Source organism: Apodemus sylvaticus, chromosome 8 (genome assembly GCF_947179515.1).
Source record: "Apodemus sylvaticus chromosome 8, mApoSyl1.1, whole genome shotgun sequence".
NCBI classification, from domain to species: Eukaryota; Metazoa; Chordata; class Mammalia; order Rodentia; family Muridae; genus Apodemus; species Apodemus sylvaticus.
Window position 1 is genome coordinate 26,657,334 of NC_067479.1, and position 17,918 is coordinate 26,675,251.

The following is a 17,918-nucleotide window of genomic DNA, read 5'->3' on the forward strand; positions in this document are numbered from 1 at the left end:
CAGACACAGCTATTTCCCTTGACAGGCTTAGAATGAACTTCTCAAGGTCCCAAGTGTTCACACTGTTGAACAGTTAGGCACTAAAACTCAGGTGCTGCTGTTGGATACAAGGCTTCTAGACGAATTGCGAACTTGGAGAAAAACCCAAAATAACCCCCAATTCCAAAAATCCCAGTTCTGGCAGGGCAGTGGCATGTAGGCCTTTAATTCCAGTACCCGGGAGTCAGATGATCTGAGTTCAAGGCCAGCCTGGTATAGATAGCAAGCTCCAGGCCAGTAAGGGCTACATAGATACAGCCTAAAATAACAGAAATAGAACCCAATTCCCGTTTGCCTTTCCCAAAAGGCAAACTATTTCCCAAAGTAATACAAGTCATTACCTCCAACTGACCAGGTCACGTGTAGAGTGGCCACACAAATCTGAGCATTTGTGAATACACCTATTGTTTCTATTTTTATAGTGAAGGGAGCTCATGTAGCTCAGAGCAGCCTTGAACTTTGTGGCAATAAGGTAACTCTGAACTTCACACCTTCCTGCCTCTGTGAAGGCAGGGCCAGGATTCCAGCTGTGAACCTCCACAGCCTGCTTTAAGCAAGGTACACGGGCTGGGCAACCCACTATACCAATTAAGACACATCCAACCTGATCGCCCATCTTTCTATGTCTTCAAGGAGTTAGGATTCAAAGCATTGTCCACGTCCTTAAATTCAGCCTCTCAGAGGCTGCTCTTACAAAGCATGGACCCCCACATCCAGCTAACTCTCCTGAACCAACCCACGGAAGAAACTTGATTTAGGAATATTAATATACTTGTGATACGCAGGGTCAAGAAGCCACCACATGAATCTTTTAGGCACTTTTTATTTTCAAAAAAAAAAAATTGTCGTTAATATATAAACATCTCATTCTCTCAAAAAATTCTACAGTTCTACAGCTGCTTGCTGATATTTGCATAGGAAATTACCACAATACAAAAATAAGGGACGAAGCAGCAAAACAGCGGCCGAGTTATGCTTTCGATGTAGGTGTGTCCACGTATAAACATCTTGGAGCCTTACAAAACTATTTACACCGTTTGTTGCCTATTTACACGTCGAAGCAACTTTTCTAACAAACAAAACTATAATTTATCAAGTTATGAAAATTGTTTTCTAAAAAAAAAAAAGAAACTTACTATATTACCACAAAATAAATAATGATAAAACATTTTAAAAACAAAATTAGATTTTTGATTAAGATCGCTTTTGGCATTTTGCTTGTGATTTCTGCCCTTTGGTTAACAGCATCCATGTCACATTCCTAGCCATATTGCATATTGATAAGCTTTCAACACACTGGTATCAAAGGCAGACAACGAGTCAGTATTAACAGGTTAACTACGTGGCACTGTAATTTCAATAAAATTACTGTGTCTCACTGGATATTACATGCAAAAATCCACATAATTGTCATTTAACCAACAGCACTGTATGAGCAGACATCCTAGTCTGAGAGAAACTGCACCGGAAATTCAATGCTTCCACACATGAAAACAGAGTCTTAAATGCAACGAGGAACAGAGGAACGGCCACGACAGTCCTTCTCCACTTAAAAAAAAAAAAAAAAACAAACAAAAAACTGTTTAACTTATGGTAAGACCATTAAGGTCTGTGTATTGTAACTATCTTTAGGCATTTCAGTTTAAGTTCACATAAAAAAATCTCATATTTAAAATAAAATCTTATTTCAATCAGTGAGTAAAATTTGCATTTTACTCTCATTTGAATGATCATCCCCTCCCCAAAGAAATGGATTTGGTAATTTCTTGAGAGGTATCTTAACCACAAATTCTAACTGTAAATGTATTCATAATTATTTTAAAAAGTATGATTTCTTCCTCCCCCCCCCCAAATAATCCTTAAAAACTTGTAATAAACCTATAAAGCTGATTTGCATATTTACAAAATTCGGAATAGCAAATATAGGCAACTCATATAAAAAGAAAACAAAAAACATTTGTTCAATGGCTATTTGTGAACTGCCAGGTACGGGTGTGTACCTCCCATCCATGGAAATAATCTAATCTTCCACGTCGTCAAGTAAAATCTTGACAATCTGTCTGGGTGCCTGCCAATCGGGTTTGTTTATCCTAAACAATGTCACACACGATTGCGTGTGCAGTCTGTGCACACCCCGTGCACCCCCACCAGTTAGTTCCCCATGCTCAGTGAGATGCGGCTGCCTGTCTGGAGATGAAGTTTGCTGGAATGAAAGCTAGTGGTAAGCATGACAGCAAGCTTCCAGGTTCTCAAAAGGACCAAACACTTTGGTATTGATACAATGTATTCCCTGTGGCCTCAAATATACAAAATATACATTTCCAGTTCTTTTGATTTTTCTTTTTTCTTTTTCTTTTTTTTTTTTTATAGGAAGTTAGGTCTGCGGTTTAAAGGATGGCGGCGGAGCGGACTGCGAGGCGTCGAGCGGCTTGGCGCAGCGCTCAGTTCTGGTGGCGCTTCATGTGCAGCGCGAGGTGGTCGGAGCGGGAGAAGCTGCGGTTGCACACCACGCACTGGAACGGCTTGGCCCCCGTGTGCTTTCTGTAGTGGCGGGTCAGCTCGTCCGACCGGGCGAACCTCCAGTCGCAGCCGTCCCAGGTGCACTTGTAGGGCTTCTCACCTGTGACAAGGAAGAGACAGGGTGAGGCGGTCTGCTGGGGATCGACGGCATAGCCCACAGCCCATGCCCATCGCGAACAGAGCAGCGCTGTCCTCAAGGCAGCGCGGGAACAATATGGATGTCAAAAACTGGAGAACTGGGAATCGGTCTACCTGGCCTTCCACACCCCTCAAGACCAACCATACAAATCAGAAAGATACTACTGATTTGATTGATGCTACTGATAGATTCACACAGCTAAGACAGGAGGCTCTCCTTTGTGTGCTAAGGATATTAAACTTGTGTGTCCTTCAGCAATGTCAGGCGAAGGCCACTCTGAGCCCTGGTCTCCAACCCATAATTCTAGCATTTGCTGGCACACAAGTGTGTTGAACTCTTTCTACGACAGGGGTGCACCATAACGAGTTATCAAAATCTATTCTATGAGGTTGGACATGGTAGTGCACACTTTTAATCCCAGAGTTTGCTGGGAAGATGCAGGTTGATCTGAGTTACAGGCTAGCCTGGTCTACATAGTGAGTTCCAAGACAGACAGGGCAACACAGAAGCCCTCCGGGCCAATTTATTCAAGAAACAGTTTGACAATTGCCCAGGCCACAGCAAATTTGTGGAATGCAATAACAGGAAGACCAGGACTCAGGGCGCTTACACTGTTGACCCCTAAGAGCCTGGCCCAATCTTTTTCTTTCCCTAGTCACCTGCATTTAACAGTGAGTCATATCAGAGCCAACCCACTGTACAATTTCAATGAACCTAAGATCCCTAGTGTTTTCCCAAATTTGCCAGCCACTTCCAAAATGACTCAATACAATTTTGATTTGCTGTTTTATGACCCTGTTTAGGATTTATTATTTTTTTCTATGCAAATTCTCCAAATTTCATGTCTTTGAGCAACTTGTCATGACTTTATTTTGTTTTGCTGGGGTTTTCATGAATACATTTTCCAACTTCCCTTCAAAAGGTTTTCTTCTGATTTTCAAGCCCGAGAGGCGGAAAGATTGCTGCTAAAAAGGCCAGCTTGGGGTGAAAGGGGAGAAACTCAGGGTAGCTCTGAGCAGAGCAACGTCACAAACCCTTCTTGTCTAACTTAGCAATGCTGTCTTCTGGACGCTGCTCAGGTGAATGTTACTCACTGTCCACAAAGGCTGCAGCTTCCACAGCCTGTGACCAATGTATCCATCGTTGTCCTGATCGCTATTGTGACCCTACAGTCTAACAGGACAAAGAAGCAACAGCCAGAGCGAATCACATGAAATTCACCCAGGTGTTCTTCTGTGGCCCTGCTTCTGCCTCTGATGTAAAGCACTTATCACTAACCAACCCCTTTCTGGTTCCCACCATTCCATTTCTTAAAAGTGGACATCTCAGCCAAGCATGAAGGTAAATTCTTGTAATCCCAGTAGTAGCAAGGCTAAGGCAGGGGGGATTATAATTCTGAAACCGCCCTTCGCTACATATATAACATTCTATCTCAAAAAGTCAAAATAAAACACCTAGATTTTAAATTTCTCCTCCATCACACGTGTGGTGTGTGGTACATGTGCGCTCTGAATCAGTATCTCACCATGTACCTCTGTCTGGTGAATTTGAAGATGTGTGCTTTACTCCCTTTTAGTAAACTCAATCTAAAAAGTTGCACTGACACTCCAAACTTTTAAGTAATCAAAAAGCTATTTCTCTTCTATTTACATTCACACACAATGCTGGATTCACAGACGCTAAAAAGGTGGTCGTAACTGCTACTATCTGGATCAGGGGTGTCAATCACACAGAAGAAAGCTTCACACAGAAAAGTCTAGTGAAAAAAAACATTTCAGTAACAACCATGGCTTTCCAGTCATTCCACTGGAGAGAGGTCTAATTCTGGTGTTTAAATCAAAGGAAAAAAAAAAAAAACTTCCTCAGAATCCCAATTTAAGCCTTTTGAATTTAATAATTACATAGCATAGAATGAAGTTTTTAGGGTCTGTTAGAAGCAAGGGACACTGAACTCTTTTTGTTCACTGTTTTTATTGGCTGCAGAGCCATAAACTGCACCAATATTTTTGTCAAGTTGACTTTACTGATTGGTTGACATACAGTAGCCATTAAAGTTCCTAAAACATTTGGGGTTTTGCTCTCAATTTATGTGCCATCTATAGCTTATTCAGCCAAGAATACCACCAGTGTCTGGAAGGGCAGGGACCAGGGCCAAGGTTCACTATAAAAGCGCGGACAACTATTCCCCACTTGGGGCAGTTTCTATGGGATTTGTTCAAGTGTCAACACTGTTCAAGTAAAACATCGCAGAGGAAGCCGGTACCCCCGTTTCTGGCTGAGGGGCAGACTCAAGCCTTTTTTCCTCAGCCAGAAACACTACGGCCAGTACTTCTGGGAAAGCAAACTGACTTCCTCCAAGTTATATTTCAACAGGATAGAGCTTTCAAAAGTTTAATTGGATTTTTAAAGAATTTCTTTCCAATACCACCAATTTGAAATACTCGGTTAAGCTCTTTCGACATCCACTGTATTTATTTTTAAGCCCTGCTGCTAGCGTCAAACTAAGGCAGGGCAGAGCGAAAACACTGGCAGCTTGTGTGCTGAGGAAACCCTTGCGCTTTATCGCACAGCATGCATTTGTCTCTCTGCCTTACAGTTAGAGATGGCTGAAGAAGATGCAGTCTCTACAAAATATGCCCAAGTTAAACACACTTAAACCCCGTGTGCTGCTAAAGTTGACTGGCATACTGTATTAAATAAAACCTCAGCAGAAACTACCAGAAGAGGCAAGCCTCGATCCGGTCTCCAGGAGTCCACTCTCTAAAGCTACGTCAATTCTCTTCAAAGCAACTCCAGAAGTTAGAAGCTGGCCGATTGGCTCCACATTAAGAGTCCTGGTCTGCCGCTCTCTTAATGTCCCACTTAAGTCTTCCATTAACAAACATCACTATGCTCTTTGATTTAAGGAATGAATACATACATACTGTTCAAATATACTTGGATTCTACAGCCTCTTGTGAAGGGAAAGGGACTCTGAAGGACTCGGAGGCTCGTAAAAGCCTGTTGTGGGCACCCTGGTACCTGGACTGGTCCGTTACAGAGACACATCTTTTTACAGCTTCAAGGGATCCTGAAAGCTGTCCCATATTAGAACGGGCAACTTCTGAACCCTAAAGAGGGTTCCCTTCTCTGTGTTAGAAAATGCTTTTTTTTTTTGTTTGCCAAGTATTTTTAAAAAAATCCTCAGCAAGAAACATTTTTCTGATGAACAGATTTAAAAATTTTCTTTTTCTGAACCAACTACAATAGAACGGAGGTTTCTCTGCTCTGTTGAACATATTCAATGGTCCAACAGCAAAGCCCTTTTCTAGAAAGTTCTACATAGACTGTTCTAACAAAGGAAATGAGGTGACTCTGAGGTCTATTTTACCGTAAATAGGTATGTTTCCTTCAATGAAAAGATGGTCTAAATCAATATATTAAAAGCCCCCAAACCACCAGAACTCAAGAGGGTACAGCCTGCGCTGAGTTGCACGAATCAGTGAAACCTAGCATGCATGAAACCTAGCATGAATCAGGTGGTGTCTAACCAAGAGCTGGGTTCCCTTACATCACCTGTCTTGTGGGTGTTAGTGCCTGAAACAGATTCAATATCAGACCTGCTAACAATCAATAGGGGGAAAACAATACAATTAAGGAGTTATGGGAAAATAGGAGTTACATATCTGAGAAAAGTGACAGTGATTTGGGCTCACTGTCCTGTTTCTTTATACAGCCATGTTAGTACTTTTCCACGAAGAGATTTTATTCGTGTTTGTAGCAGTAGTCTCCAAGACTTGGAACAGGAAGGTTCACTTTGTAAGCTAAGGCTTCCTGGATGTCAGTAATGGCCCATCCAAGGGAACTAATGTAGAGAGATTATGGGAGCCCTTCTTCACGTTTCTCAACTCATCACATCCTTTTAAATCCAATTCCTTTCTCCCTCCCTCTAGAAAGCCTGACAGGCCACGCGTGGCTGCAGCACCGTCCTCACCACATGAGCTGACTTTGACCGAGGCTGCTGGGGATGTGGCTCAGTGCTAGTGGTTGGTCGTCGTGGTTTTCATGCACAGGGTGGTGGGTTTAGTCCCCGGATCAAATGCATTTGAGCCAGTCAGTTGTTTAATGACGCCCTGGGTAAGGAGGGGCACGGATGGGGTCCCAGTGGGCTGTAGTTTGTATTCCTGGCTATCCCTCTGACCTGCATTCCACATTTTCTGCCTCTGAAAAACTATACGGGCCAAATCTGAGCCGTTATTCTCATAATGGAGAGGAGGAAAGGCTGGCGGAGGCTTAGGACCACTGGGATAATGTGAAAAGATACTCAGGTGAGAACCTTGCTGTGAGTATCTTTAGGATAAAATTCTAGAATCCCGTATCCCAAAGGTGCACAAGGACTTAGATTCTCTGTAAACAAAATTCCTTCTGTAGAACTGGAGTAGTTCTGAAAGGCCTGGAGGCTGGACACAGGCACCACAGGGCTTTCTACAGGGAGCCAGAGCTTACCCTTCTGCTGGAGAGCAGAATGGAGGGACATGCCCTGACAGGGATGGGTCTCTTGCTCCTTCCTTCGCTAATTCTCAGTCTCAACAAGCAATGGAAATGAATCACCACTTCGAAGCCCCTGACAAAAAAGATGGTTGTCTTTTTCATAAGGTCCCAAGTTAGTTTGGGACCTTATGAAAAAGACAACAAGCAAGCAAACAACAACAAACAAACAAACAAACAAACCCTAAAAACAAAAGACAAAGTCAGTGAAATGTTTCACTTAAAGGGAGCAATGGCCTCTTCATTTCTTCCTCTCAAAGGGGTGATGCCCTCCCCTTTACCCACAGCTCACGGGGCTCCCCTCCCTGCCCAGTCACTGACCTGACATTTTCTGAACAGTCAAAGGGAAGCTCACTCTATGCACATGTTTTTAGGTAAAAGCCAGCCACTGTGTGCTTCTAAAGCATCACCTGGTCTTTAAACATGGTTGCTAGACATCTAGGACTATGAATTGTCACAGGAGTCACTTCCCCTCATGTAGGATATGACTTTGTTTCTAATCTTTCACCAGAAAAGATGTAGGCCAGATAGAACTAAAAATACCTAGCAAGGGGAAAATTCCTGGGTAATTAAAATATATGTTTTTAAATACTTCTCTCCACATCACAAGGATGATTGCTTCTAGTTCTATTCCGGCAATTCTATTCCATCTACGTAGGAGCCGTCTCCTCCCACGAGCTTAAAAACTGAAGGGTAACATGAGATTCTTTGGATCCTTCACGAAACCAATCAGAAATGTCTGCTGAATTAAATTATCCTTCCTAACCTTTGATAAGCTTTATCATCAGGAAACAATGTTTGATCAGTTTCCTATGTAAATGTTTTTCTGATGGAAGGACTCCCCGAAGCAAAGGTTAGTCTCACCAGTGAGTCATTAAGAAGAAATTGTGTCTAAGCTTTCATGTTCATAAATAAATGCCTTTCCTGGGGTCTAAACTAACAAATCACTTAAGCCACTACTTTAAAAAAAAATGCCAGAAAGTCAAGGTTAAAAAAAATTAATTTCAAAGCTAAAAGCAAGTGAAATCCAATACTGAAAGAACACGGATGCCGTTCACCAGTTCCTGAATGGTGAAGGTTTTCAATGCAATACTTTTTTAAAGGCATAAAAAAAAATCACTAGATATTATTGGTATAGACTATCTCTGTCCTGGGATGCTTATTCTGAATCAGGTTACGCAGCTCACCGATATCCATCTATTCTAGATCCAAATCAAATCGTATGAGCCCCATCACCCAGTATGGCCTGAAATGAATTCTTTCCTGGTTCCCCTCTCCCCACCCCCATTGCATAGATTAGTTTCAATGTTCTTTCTCAGTGGAAATGCCTGTCCTAAAAACATGTCAGAAGCCATTATCAAAACTGTGTCTGATAAAAGTTGACAGAAAGATGAGTTCTTAGCAATGACCTGACTCGACATTTGTACCCATTATGTCTGCTCAGTGCCCAAGTCAAACTTAAAAACTAAAGCAGAATCCAAAAATTAATGTACTTACAGGTACACATGCTAACATCTCACAGATAAATGACACTGTGGTCCCCACAGCAGGTTAAGGGTAAAGGTATAGACTGTTCACACTGAAGGATAGACTAGAGTCTATCAGGTGAGGGAACCTGGAGCAGTTCTCCAAGAGTCCGCTTGTTTGCGGCAGTTTCTAACACCTGTTTGCTCCTTCACTCCTTGGCCAGCAGAGTTGTACAGATTCTTCTGAGTGTTACTCCTAAATAGTTCTTTGTTTGTTTGTTTGTTTTGTTTTTTTGTTTTTTCAATACAAGGTTTCTCTGTGTAGCCCTGGCTGTCCTGGAACTCACTCTGTAGACCAGACTGGCCTTGAACTCAGAAATCCGCCTGCCTCTGCCTCCCAAGTGCTGGGATTAAAGGCGTGAGCCACCACGCCCGGCTCTAAACACTTCTTATACAGCTGCTAACTCTACCTTCGACCAGAAAGCCAAGGCTGAAAAGTGGTGAACATATTCATAATGGAATCTGGGGAAGTGGGGGGGGGTCTTGACTGGAGGAAACATTGCTAAATAAAGTAGCCTAGATATGCAGAAAGTTCTGTCTTTAACAGACAGCAGAAGACCGTTTATCAATCATGGTGACTTATGATGCCGGAGCTGTGGTTTTTTGAAAGGTACTAATAAGAAATTGTAGATTGATGGCAAAGTGTACCTTCCTTTGACGACATCACAAGACATCACAAGCCGTAAGACTTACGATGACATGTTCTTTCAAATGCTATCCAAAGTACAAATATGATTAGATCTGGGAATAGACCACTTACTGACACTGGCTAACTATTTCTAAACAGAAACATCATATCACAACATACACAAGCACCTTTTCACCCACATAAAGGATGCTATATGTAGCCAAATCTGCGTTACATACACCATCAATACAGATTCAGCTATGTCAGATCTGACATAGAAGAGCTTAAGGTTTTTTTTTTTTTATATGTTCTCGATAAAGAAATCTAGGTTTACAAACGTAGAAAACTTGAATGCTATCCTTGTGATTCAAAAAGTAGACTGGTGTTTTACTCTTTTAAAGCTTAGGAAGAATGAGTTAGTTGTGCAGTTGACAGGCTACTTGGTTAGACTTACTCAGTAACTCAAGTTATCTAAAACCCCAAAAATATGTCATTAAACAGAACACAGATGAAGGTTCTCTTAATTGCTTAAGTCAACTGAGGCACATGGTAAGTTGACATTTAAAAAAAAAAAGCTACAATTACTTTCCATAGAAATGCTGGGGTGTGTCACGTTCTGCCTGCAATCATTAGAAAAGCATTTCTTTTATATCATCAAATACACGGTTGATATTGCCATGTAGTTTTTTAGAGTCCCCTAACAAGTTTTCCAAGTGGGAGGAAATGGGACAGAAAGAAAAACAGGACAAGCTATTAAGTCAGAGGTACTATTCAGAAAGGAAAAACAAAAAACTGTTTCATCTACTTTGGGCATTCGAAGGAGAAAGAAGAAAAAAAAAGCTACAAGCCTCTCCTGGCTTCCTGTACATTCACAGAGCTGAGGGAGGAGACAATGGTAGCCAGAACATAGGTAATTTTTTAAAAGGCATTGTCTAGAAACTAGAAATGAGGAGAAAGCTTCAGTCGCCATGATTACCTAAGAACGGGTTTAGCCAGATGAGCAAGTCTGTTACAAACCCTCCCCAAGGCATCTGAAAGACTATCAAACAAAACTTCATTAAACTGCATTACATGGCCTTACTCATTAGATGTTTTAAGGCCACAATATTTACGATCAGGTGACAAAGTCCCTCCATGGGACCCTAACTAGGCCTGGATCCTCCGGTCTTAGACTGCTTTTTTTTTTTTTTATTAGAACAGGCATTGTTCAGAGTACCCACTATTAAATTTCTCTGCCAGCAGGTCAAGTTCCAGGATCCCAGGTACAAGCATTCAGAGCAGTAAACCCTGACAGGGTGGAAAGGCTATTTAGATAGAGCCCGACGACGTGCCTGCAATAAGCAGTTGATTACATCGCTATATGCACACTTTTATTATGGGGACTTTAACCTCAAAAATGCCGTCCCTGTTTCCTATCTCCAGTTTCAAGGACTTCTGATGAGAGGAGGAGAGAGGAACAGCTCCAATGTTACTAAGCTACTTCTGTTTCCCCTTGATCAAAAGCTCAAAAACTCAAATTCAGTGTTTCCCTAACAACACTGTCTACAAAAGGATATTTTCCTACTTTTTTGTAATATAAATGGACCCTTCTGGCACCTGTCAACTGCATTTGAGATTTTACATTGGGGTTTGAATCATCTGTCGGATTATTTATTCTGTTCATGCTTACCTGCGTGACAAAAAAAAGCCACCTCCCTCAGGCCCAAATGATTTCATTCCTATCACAGATAAACGTGAGATGCCTTTTCTTTGAAAAGCCGTCCTCGGATCTACCATTTGGATTTTAGGAAGTGTTTAGCATTCAGATGATCAAGCACTACAGCTCCCTAACACGCACACAAAATGTCTGCAGCCATCCTCTCTCAGCTCTACTTCAGCACTGACCTTTGTCCGGAAGGCTTTTACTTTTTAATGCAGCGGTTAGAGATAACTCCTTCATTTATCAAACCTCAATTTCCATAGTAACATCCAGCCTAGGGAGATTCAAGTCCTCACACTAATCCAGCAACCCATTCAAAGGAACAGTTGAATACGCCTCTGGTTTCCATGGCAATAATGGAATAATACATTTTGCTAGGTCACTGCTTTTATTAGCAAACTTATTCTTTGAACTTTATAGGTAAGGAGGATGTATTTATTGAGGAGGGAAAAAATGCAGTCACTTTTATGTTTTTTTTTTCCTTTAGGGCTATTCTTTAAGAAAATTATAATAGTAACCATCCAGACACTTGAAAATATTATGGATATGTGGAGCCCTCTAATAAAGTATGCTACTGAATGTCACTGTTAAAGTGTTTCTGATATAAGGGCTTCAAAATTAATAGTTCCTACAAGAGATTGCTGTGAGTTTAACAAAACATATCAACATATAATTAAAGACTGAACTTAAAATTAAAAGCATACTGCAAAAGAAAATGAAATGGAAGACTAAGGATAGATGAGGCCTCTCAAACCAAGGCCTGGGGTAAGAATGTTTGAAATACTGCCCGTCGTTCTGGCCGCTCTATTTTATACTCTGCACATCTTAGGCCTACTTTTCAGACACAGCAAAAAGGTTAAAACACAAATATTTGAAGCCACTGGTGAAACTGAAGATAATGTGCTAAGCACTCACTGGTGCTTAACATGGTGAGTGGAAAAGTTTTTAGCTTAAAAAGGGCCTTATTGAAGCAAGATGATTTACCAAGGAGAATTTTCTTCCTTCTTTCAAGACAGGAATAGCATTTGCCATTAAAGTTTTAAAATCCATTAGTAAACACCGCTGTTTACGTTTTGAGGGTCATTAATTCTACGTGAGGTGACAGGGCAAGGTCTCACCGAGAAACATCAGCCTTCCCGGAACCAGACTTTCTTGGGGAACTGAATTTAGAGCCAAGCCCTTGCTGAAAAGGTAGGCCATTAAAAAATAAAAGTTGACAGAAGAAGAGATCAAACACGTATTGGCTTTTTAAAAGAATGAATGCCACTTACACTATATACACTACTCACAGAATTAACAAGAAAATTACCTACCCGTATGAGTCCTCAGGTGCGCTTTTAAATGAGAAGACTTTGTATAAACTTTTGTGCAACCTAAAAAAAGGGGGGAACAGAGGAAGAACAGCTTGTCATTTCCAGGGCCTTTTGAAATCTTTACATTTGATGATTCACTGTATAAAACCTGGCTTTAAAGATGAAATCTCTTGTGCTAGATGTCAGTATTGGAAGCTTTGGTTAAGAAGTTTCGAGGTAAGCTGGGTGGTGGTGGCGCACGCCTTTAATCCCAGCACTTGAGAGGCAGAGGCAGGTGGATTTCTGAGTTTGAGGCCAGCCTGGTCTACAGAGTGAGTTCCAGGACAGCCAGGGCTATACAGAGAAACCCTGTCTCGGGGAAAAAAAAAAGTTTCAAGGTACCCTCCTGACCTTATTAGAAGACAGAGGTGATCTGTCTGCTTTATGTATCATTTGGGGAGCAAAGAAGACAGGTAAATCCAGCCAAGCAACAAATAGAAATTCCGTGTTTATATTCCAATAGGTACTTTCAGTAAATGGAGAGCTATTGTGGGGGTGTGTATATATGTGTGTGTGTATGTATATGTATGTATGTATGTATGTATGTGTATATATTTAATGTAATGAATGTAGAACTGACAGTGTTAAGTCATTATCCAAGATGGCTATAATTTTCTACACTACTTTGTTTTTTTCATTTAGCGTGTCATGCCACATCGTGCAGTCAATAAATTATGTCCCACATTAATCATAATCATAATGCCCGCAGCTTGGAAATATATTTATTACTGTCTGATTATATTTTGGGTCACGTATCTCTCACTCAAGAACGAGCATACACCAGGGGGACCAACCATTCCTAAATCCACCCTAATGTGCAGCGTCATGCCTGCCAAGGGGCCCCCATCACCTGAACAGACTTTACCACACACACTACGGGGTCTATCAAGCTACCAAATCTCCAGCAACTTTAGAATTTAGTGCTACAATCTATCAGACTAAATTAAAAAAAATAAATAAATAAAAGGAAAGTGATATTTAAGAGATAGAATCTCACTATGTAGCCCAGGTTAGTCTGAACCTGTCATCTTCCTGTCTCAGCCTCCTTGCTAGGATTAAAGGCATCAATTGCCAGGGCTGGCCAGCCATTATACACCAGCATAAATAAAACAGAAATATTAAGAAAAATGATTATTAAGAAAAAGATGATTTCTTTAACTGACAGGTACACCCTATATATTTTTTCATGCCCAAGGTTCAAAAGGGTGCAGTCGAAAACTGAGACTTGGGGCAACCCTGAACATGAAACCGTGCTGGTGCTGAACACATAGACCACATACCATTATAATCACAGAAGTGGATGCGCCGCTTCTCCAGATCCGGGTTACTCCTTCTGTTGTATCTGACAGGTTGGATATTTGGTGAATTAACTGGCAGAGTGGCGGGTAAATTTGGGTTGTGAATTGCCAGCTTCGAAGCAATTGTAGCAGCATAGGACGGAGGTGGGGTTAAATTCTGGAGAATCTCAGCTTGTCTATCGGGACTTCCAGGCTCTGAGCTCGGTGGCGACGGGGGAAAGTAGGTGCCCTGCTGTGGAAGAAACTGACTTGGCATGGTGTACGTGCAAGGGGGCATGCCCTGGAACTGTTTCATTGACGTCTGCGGAACAGCAGAGGGGTGTGTGTTAAGACCTGCCATAGACACATTAAGGGTGTCCATCACTGCTGTCTGGTTTGTCGAACTGGGCATGTCTAGATCCGGCGTATTCAATAGCTGGTACAGGTGGCCCTGCTGGGAAGGGACAGAGAGATGAAGATCTGGTATTGGAAGTTCTTGTTTGATGAAGATATTGTTCACCTCTGGTGGCGCCGTGGTCTGGTGGGAGCTGAATATACTGGTGAACTCAGGGAGGGCCTGGGTGGGGGCCGGAGGAGGGGCGGCGGGCTCGCTCTGGTGGGTGAATATGGTAACAGGTTCGGTCTTGATCTGGGTTACGCATGGTCTCTGGGATTTGTAGAGGCCAGTTCTCAGGTGAGTGATGTCGGGGAGGAAGACGTTCATGTTGATACTGTAAGGTAAGCCTTCAGTGTCAGTGAAGAACTGGTCTACCACTGAGGCACTGTCTCGTCTATACTTCTTATGCTCTGAGATTATCGGAACTGGAGGAAGCTGAGGGGTCAGATACTTCTCCATTTCACATCTTGTCTAAAAGAGAAAAAGATACACATAATCTACCCGACTCAGTCAGAAAGGATAAATATGGCTTATTTAAAAAACTCGACAGGCGTACTGGGGCCAAATCCTAAGTGTTGCTTATAAACACAGAAGTTTATTTTGTCAATTATTTAATTATCGGTTAACTAAAAGTCTCTATGACGTGTCTTTAGTAAAATCACTCCCCCAAATCATCCCCAGACAAAAGTGAAAGAGGCAAATGGGGGGGGGGTATCAAAACATTATTTTTTGATGCGGTAAAGTGTCACCCCTGTCGAAGAAGGGAAAATCTTCAGTTAAACTATGGTACAGTTTTGCCAAACTGCCTCAAATCTGTTCACATCCATTATAATTGAAAACTAAAACCTTTGCAAATCTTAAAAATAATTATTCTGAAGGGCTTTTGCGTGAGCATAGTTTTAGGTTATCTCAGGTACCTAATGTACAATGTCCTTTGGCCATTTCAATACTTTCTGAATAAAAACTTGAACATTTGGAGCAAAAGCCTGTATTCACCGATACAAAACAATTGCACCCTCAACGTTTGATCTAAATGTTCATTTGAACCGGCAGATTCGGTAATTGGTCACTATGATAATGAAATGGACCTATTCATATCGCTATCTAAAACAGATCTTTAATTATCAGGGAGAAAAATCACTCCCTTGGTGGATGGGTGCTAAGACTCCCGTGGGTGGAGAGAGGCTGTTGCACTGCCAGCACAGTCATCATCAAAACATTTATCAGGTCCTCTCTGTGGGCCAATGCCACATTCCCCCATTCCTCTGTAAAAAGCGCCGTCATCTTGCTATCTCCTGAGAGAAAACTACCAAAGTGAAATAACCAAATATCCTCCAGGCCCTGATTGTTTAAGAACACAACATAATCCAGCTACTGACCAGATGCCTCTTTTGCCCAGCTCTCTAATATAACGAAAGCTTTAATTTTTCTCTCAATTTATTTTTGACATTGAAAAAGGAAGCTAGAAAAAGATCAAACACCAGCAAAATGAGAAATGGTCCATAGAACAGAAAACCACTGCACCTTAATCGGTGAATGGGAGTCGTAATTTTGCTTTTAATTTTCAAAAGAATGTCACCTCGGACCTCAGATCAAGATCTGGATGGTGAACGAGGACAGACGGGATTTCCCGGATATGCAGGACTTAAAAGAAAGATTCATTGCTGTAGCCTTATGTGAGTCACATCTGAAAAAATGCCACTGTCCTCTCAAAACACGACGACACTGGCAACCCGAAGAAATAGGCGCTGGGTGCATACACAATACAGCGAGAGGCTATTAAACTAAGCGTCTTGAAATAAACCGAACTAAACCCTTTCGTGCACTGCGCTCCCGTGGCGGTTAGTGGTTTCTGATTTTAGCTCTTCCAGCTGTTTGCATGTGGGTCTGTTTCCAATTTTTTTTCCCTTGGTAGCTAAAAGTCCCGGGAAGTTTTTTCTAGGCTCTATGACTCCCGTGCGTGGGCGAAAGAAACAGGCGCTTGCTCTAATTCGGCTGCTGGGCAAGTGTAAAAGCCAACTGCCAGCTTTCAACGCGACTCCGGGAGGAAATTTACGCGCACACGAAGAAAAACAACACCCCTGGCCGTTTTTGTCCGTGTTTCTTTTTAAGGAAAAAGCGGTGTTCCAATACAACCTTAAGATTCTAGTTTCCCAAACGGGGCCCTACAATCCATTCTAGGGGATATATGAAACCCCAGTACACCAATTTGCATTTCTATTTCACCAGGGAGGACGCAGGCAGGTGAACTTCTAAGGCCGGGGCCATCCAGAGCATTTTAAGCCGAATGAGCGTGGGTACAAGCTTTCATCCCCAGGCAAAAATAAAGACAAGGTGCACGTGAGCGGGCGGCTCTCCTTAGCCTCCTCTGGACAGATCTGGTGGCCCCCGCCCTGCTCCCCCATCTACTCCACGGCGCCCCGTCTGGGAGCGCAGGGCGGGGCTGCCCACCCGGGGACCCGTTCCCGCGCGTCCCAGACTGGAGCGGCCCCTGTCGCCCGCGCCTCGCAGTGGCCGGACACGCCCGAGCCGGGCAAGGGAGGCCGGCCGCTCTGCTTACCTGGACCAGCTCCTCGGAGGGCAGTCGCGGGCCGGCGGCTGGCGGCGGCGCAGGCGGGTGGTGGTGCGCGTGTTTCAGATCGTCTCCGGAGAAGAGCGCCGCGTCGCGGGCCGGGTTCGCAGCGCCCAGCACCGGCTTGAGCTGCGCGAACACGGGCTCGTCCTGCGCGGCCGGCGGCTGGGGCAATGGTCCCAGGCGGGCGCTCATGGTCAGCACCCGCGTGGGCATGGACGGTCTGGGGACGACGGGAGCGGGGTACGGGGCGATCGCGATTCCCACCTCGCCCAGACTGGCACGGGACGGCGGACTCGGCGCGGAGCCGCGGCGGCGGGGGAACCCCTGGGCCGGCAGCCAGACGCTCGCGAAGGCGGGCACGAAGATCGGGGCTCCTGGGCTCGGCCACGCGTCACCGCCGAGGTCCTCCGGCGTCCACTTTCTCCCGCCCCGCCCCAGCGCTCGCTCGCTTGCTCGCCGGAACCCTCTCCCGCCACCTCCAAGCTCCACCAGCAAGCTAAGAGGGCGCGTACCTGCCCCGCGACTACTGACACTTGACGCCCGCCTCTATTTCACCCAACTCTAGGGGGGCAGGGCCAGCTCACCGGACTGGCAGTGTTGTGGCCAATGGCAAGGCCCCAGGGCCAGCAGCTAACCAATGGAAAAGAAGGCCCACGAGGTCCCGCCTCTGACGGGCCGACCGCACCCCTCGCGGGCCAGGAGCTTCGCGCGCAGGGCTGCGGCGCAGTTTGTACACAACTTCTCTGACAGATTGGGCCGACGGAGCTCGGGGCGGAGGGAAGGAGAAGAGCTGGTGGAATCTAGGAAGAGGGGGAAATCAGGGTGGAGACGCGGAGGGAGATCTCTCCGAACTGTTCTCTGCCAGGATTAGGGAGAAAAAAAGTACTGCACGTCTTAGGTGTTGTGCAAGGACCCGAAACTCTAAAGCTGAAGACAGAAGGCAGCTAGGTGGGGGAGCTGAGGTTTCCAGTCTTTTCCAATGAGTGTAGTTTTTAAGTATACAAAATGTACTTTAGAGGAAAACAAGGGGCGGGGCGGTAACAAATATAAAACAGCTCTCATTTCTGTGTTTTCAGCCATAGATCTATCTATCCTTTAGCAGATCCCTTATGGCCTGAATAAAATCTGTAATGTCAAGCATTTTTCAAGTCCTTGCATACCAACCTGGGCACATTTCTCCCTACCGTATTTAAGGAGCTACGAGTTCTCACAGACATTTTTACTTCCCTTCGCTGAATG

General features: G+C 43.7%; 1 protein-coding gene across 1 annotated transcript; it reads right to left on the bottom strand.

Moving 5' to 3' along the window:
* Window positions 1-846: 846 nt before the first annotated feature.
* Klf5 (KLF transcription factor 5) lies at window positions 847-17,209 on the bottom strand. Its single transcript, XM_052190796.1, has 4 exons — window positions 16,665-17,209; window positions 13,711-14,575; window positions 12,392-12,451; window positions 847-2,659 (listed from the first exon to the last, which is right to left on the bottom strand). The coding sequence occupies exons 1-4, from the start codon at window positions 16,890-16,892 to the stop codon at window positions 2,481-2,483; spliced, it is 1,332 nt and encodes a 443-aa protein (XP_052046756.1). The 5' UTR covers window positions 16,893-17,209; the 3' UTR covers window positions 847-2,480.
* Window positions 17,210-17,918: the final 709 nt, after the last annotated feature.

Bases quoted from the DNA above. Each gene is read 5' to 3' on its own strand.
- Klf5 (XM_052190796.1), bottom strand. From the start codon at position 16,892: ATGCCCACGCGGGTGCTGACCATGAGCGCCCGCCTGGGACCATTGCCC. The intron at 12,452-13,710 runs GTATGTGGTCTA...CCCTTTTTTTAG, and splicing joins CCACTTCTGTGATTATAATG to GTTGCACAAAAGTTTATACA. The intron at 2,660-12,391 runs GTAGGTAATTTT...TCCTTGTCACAG, and splicing joins GCACCTGAGGACTCATACGG to GTGAGAAGCCCTACAAGTGC.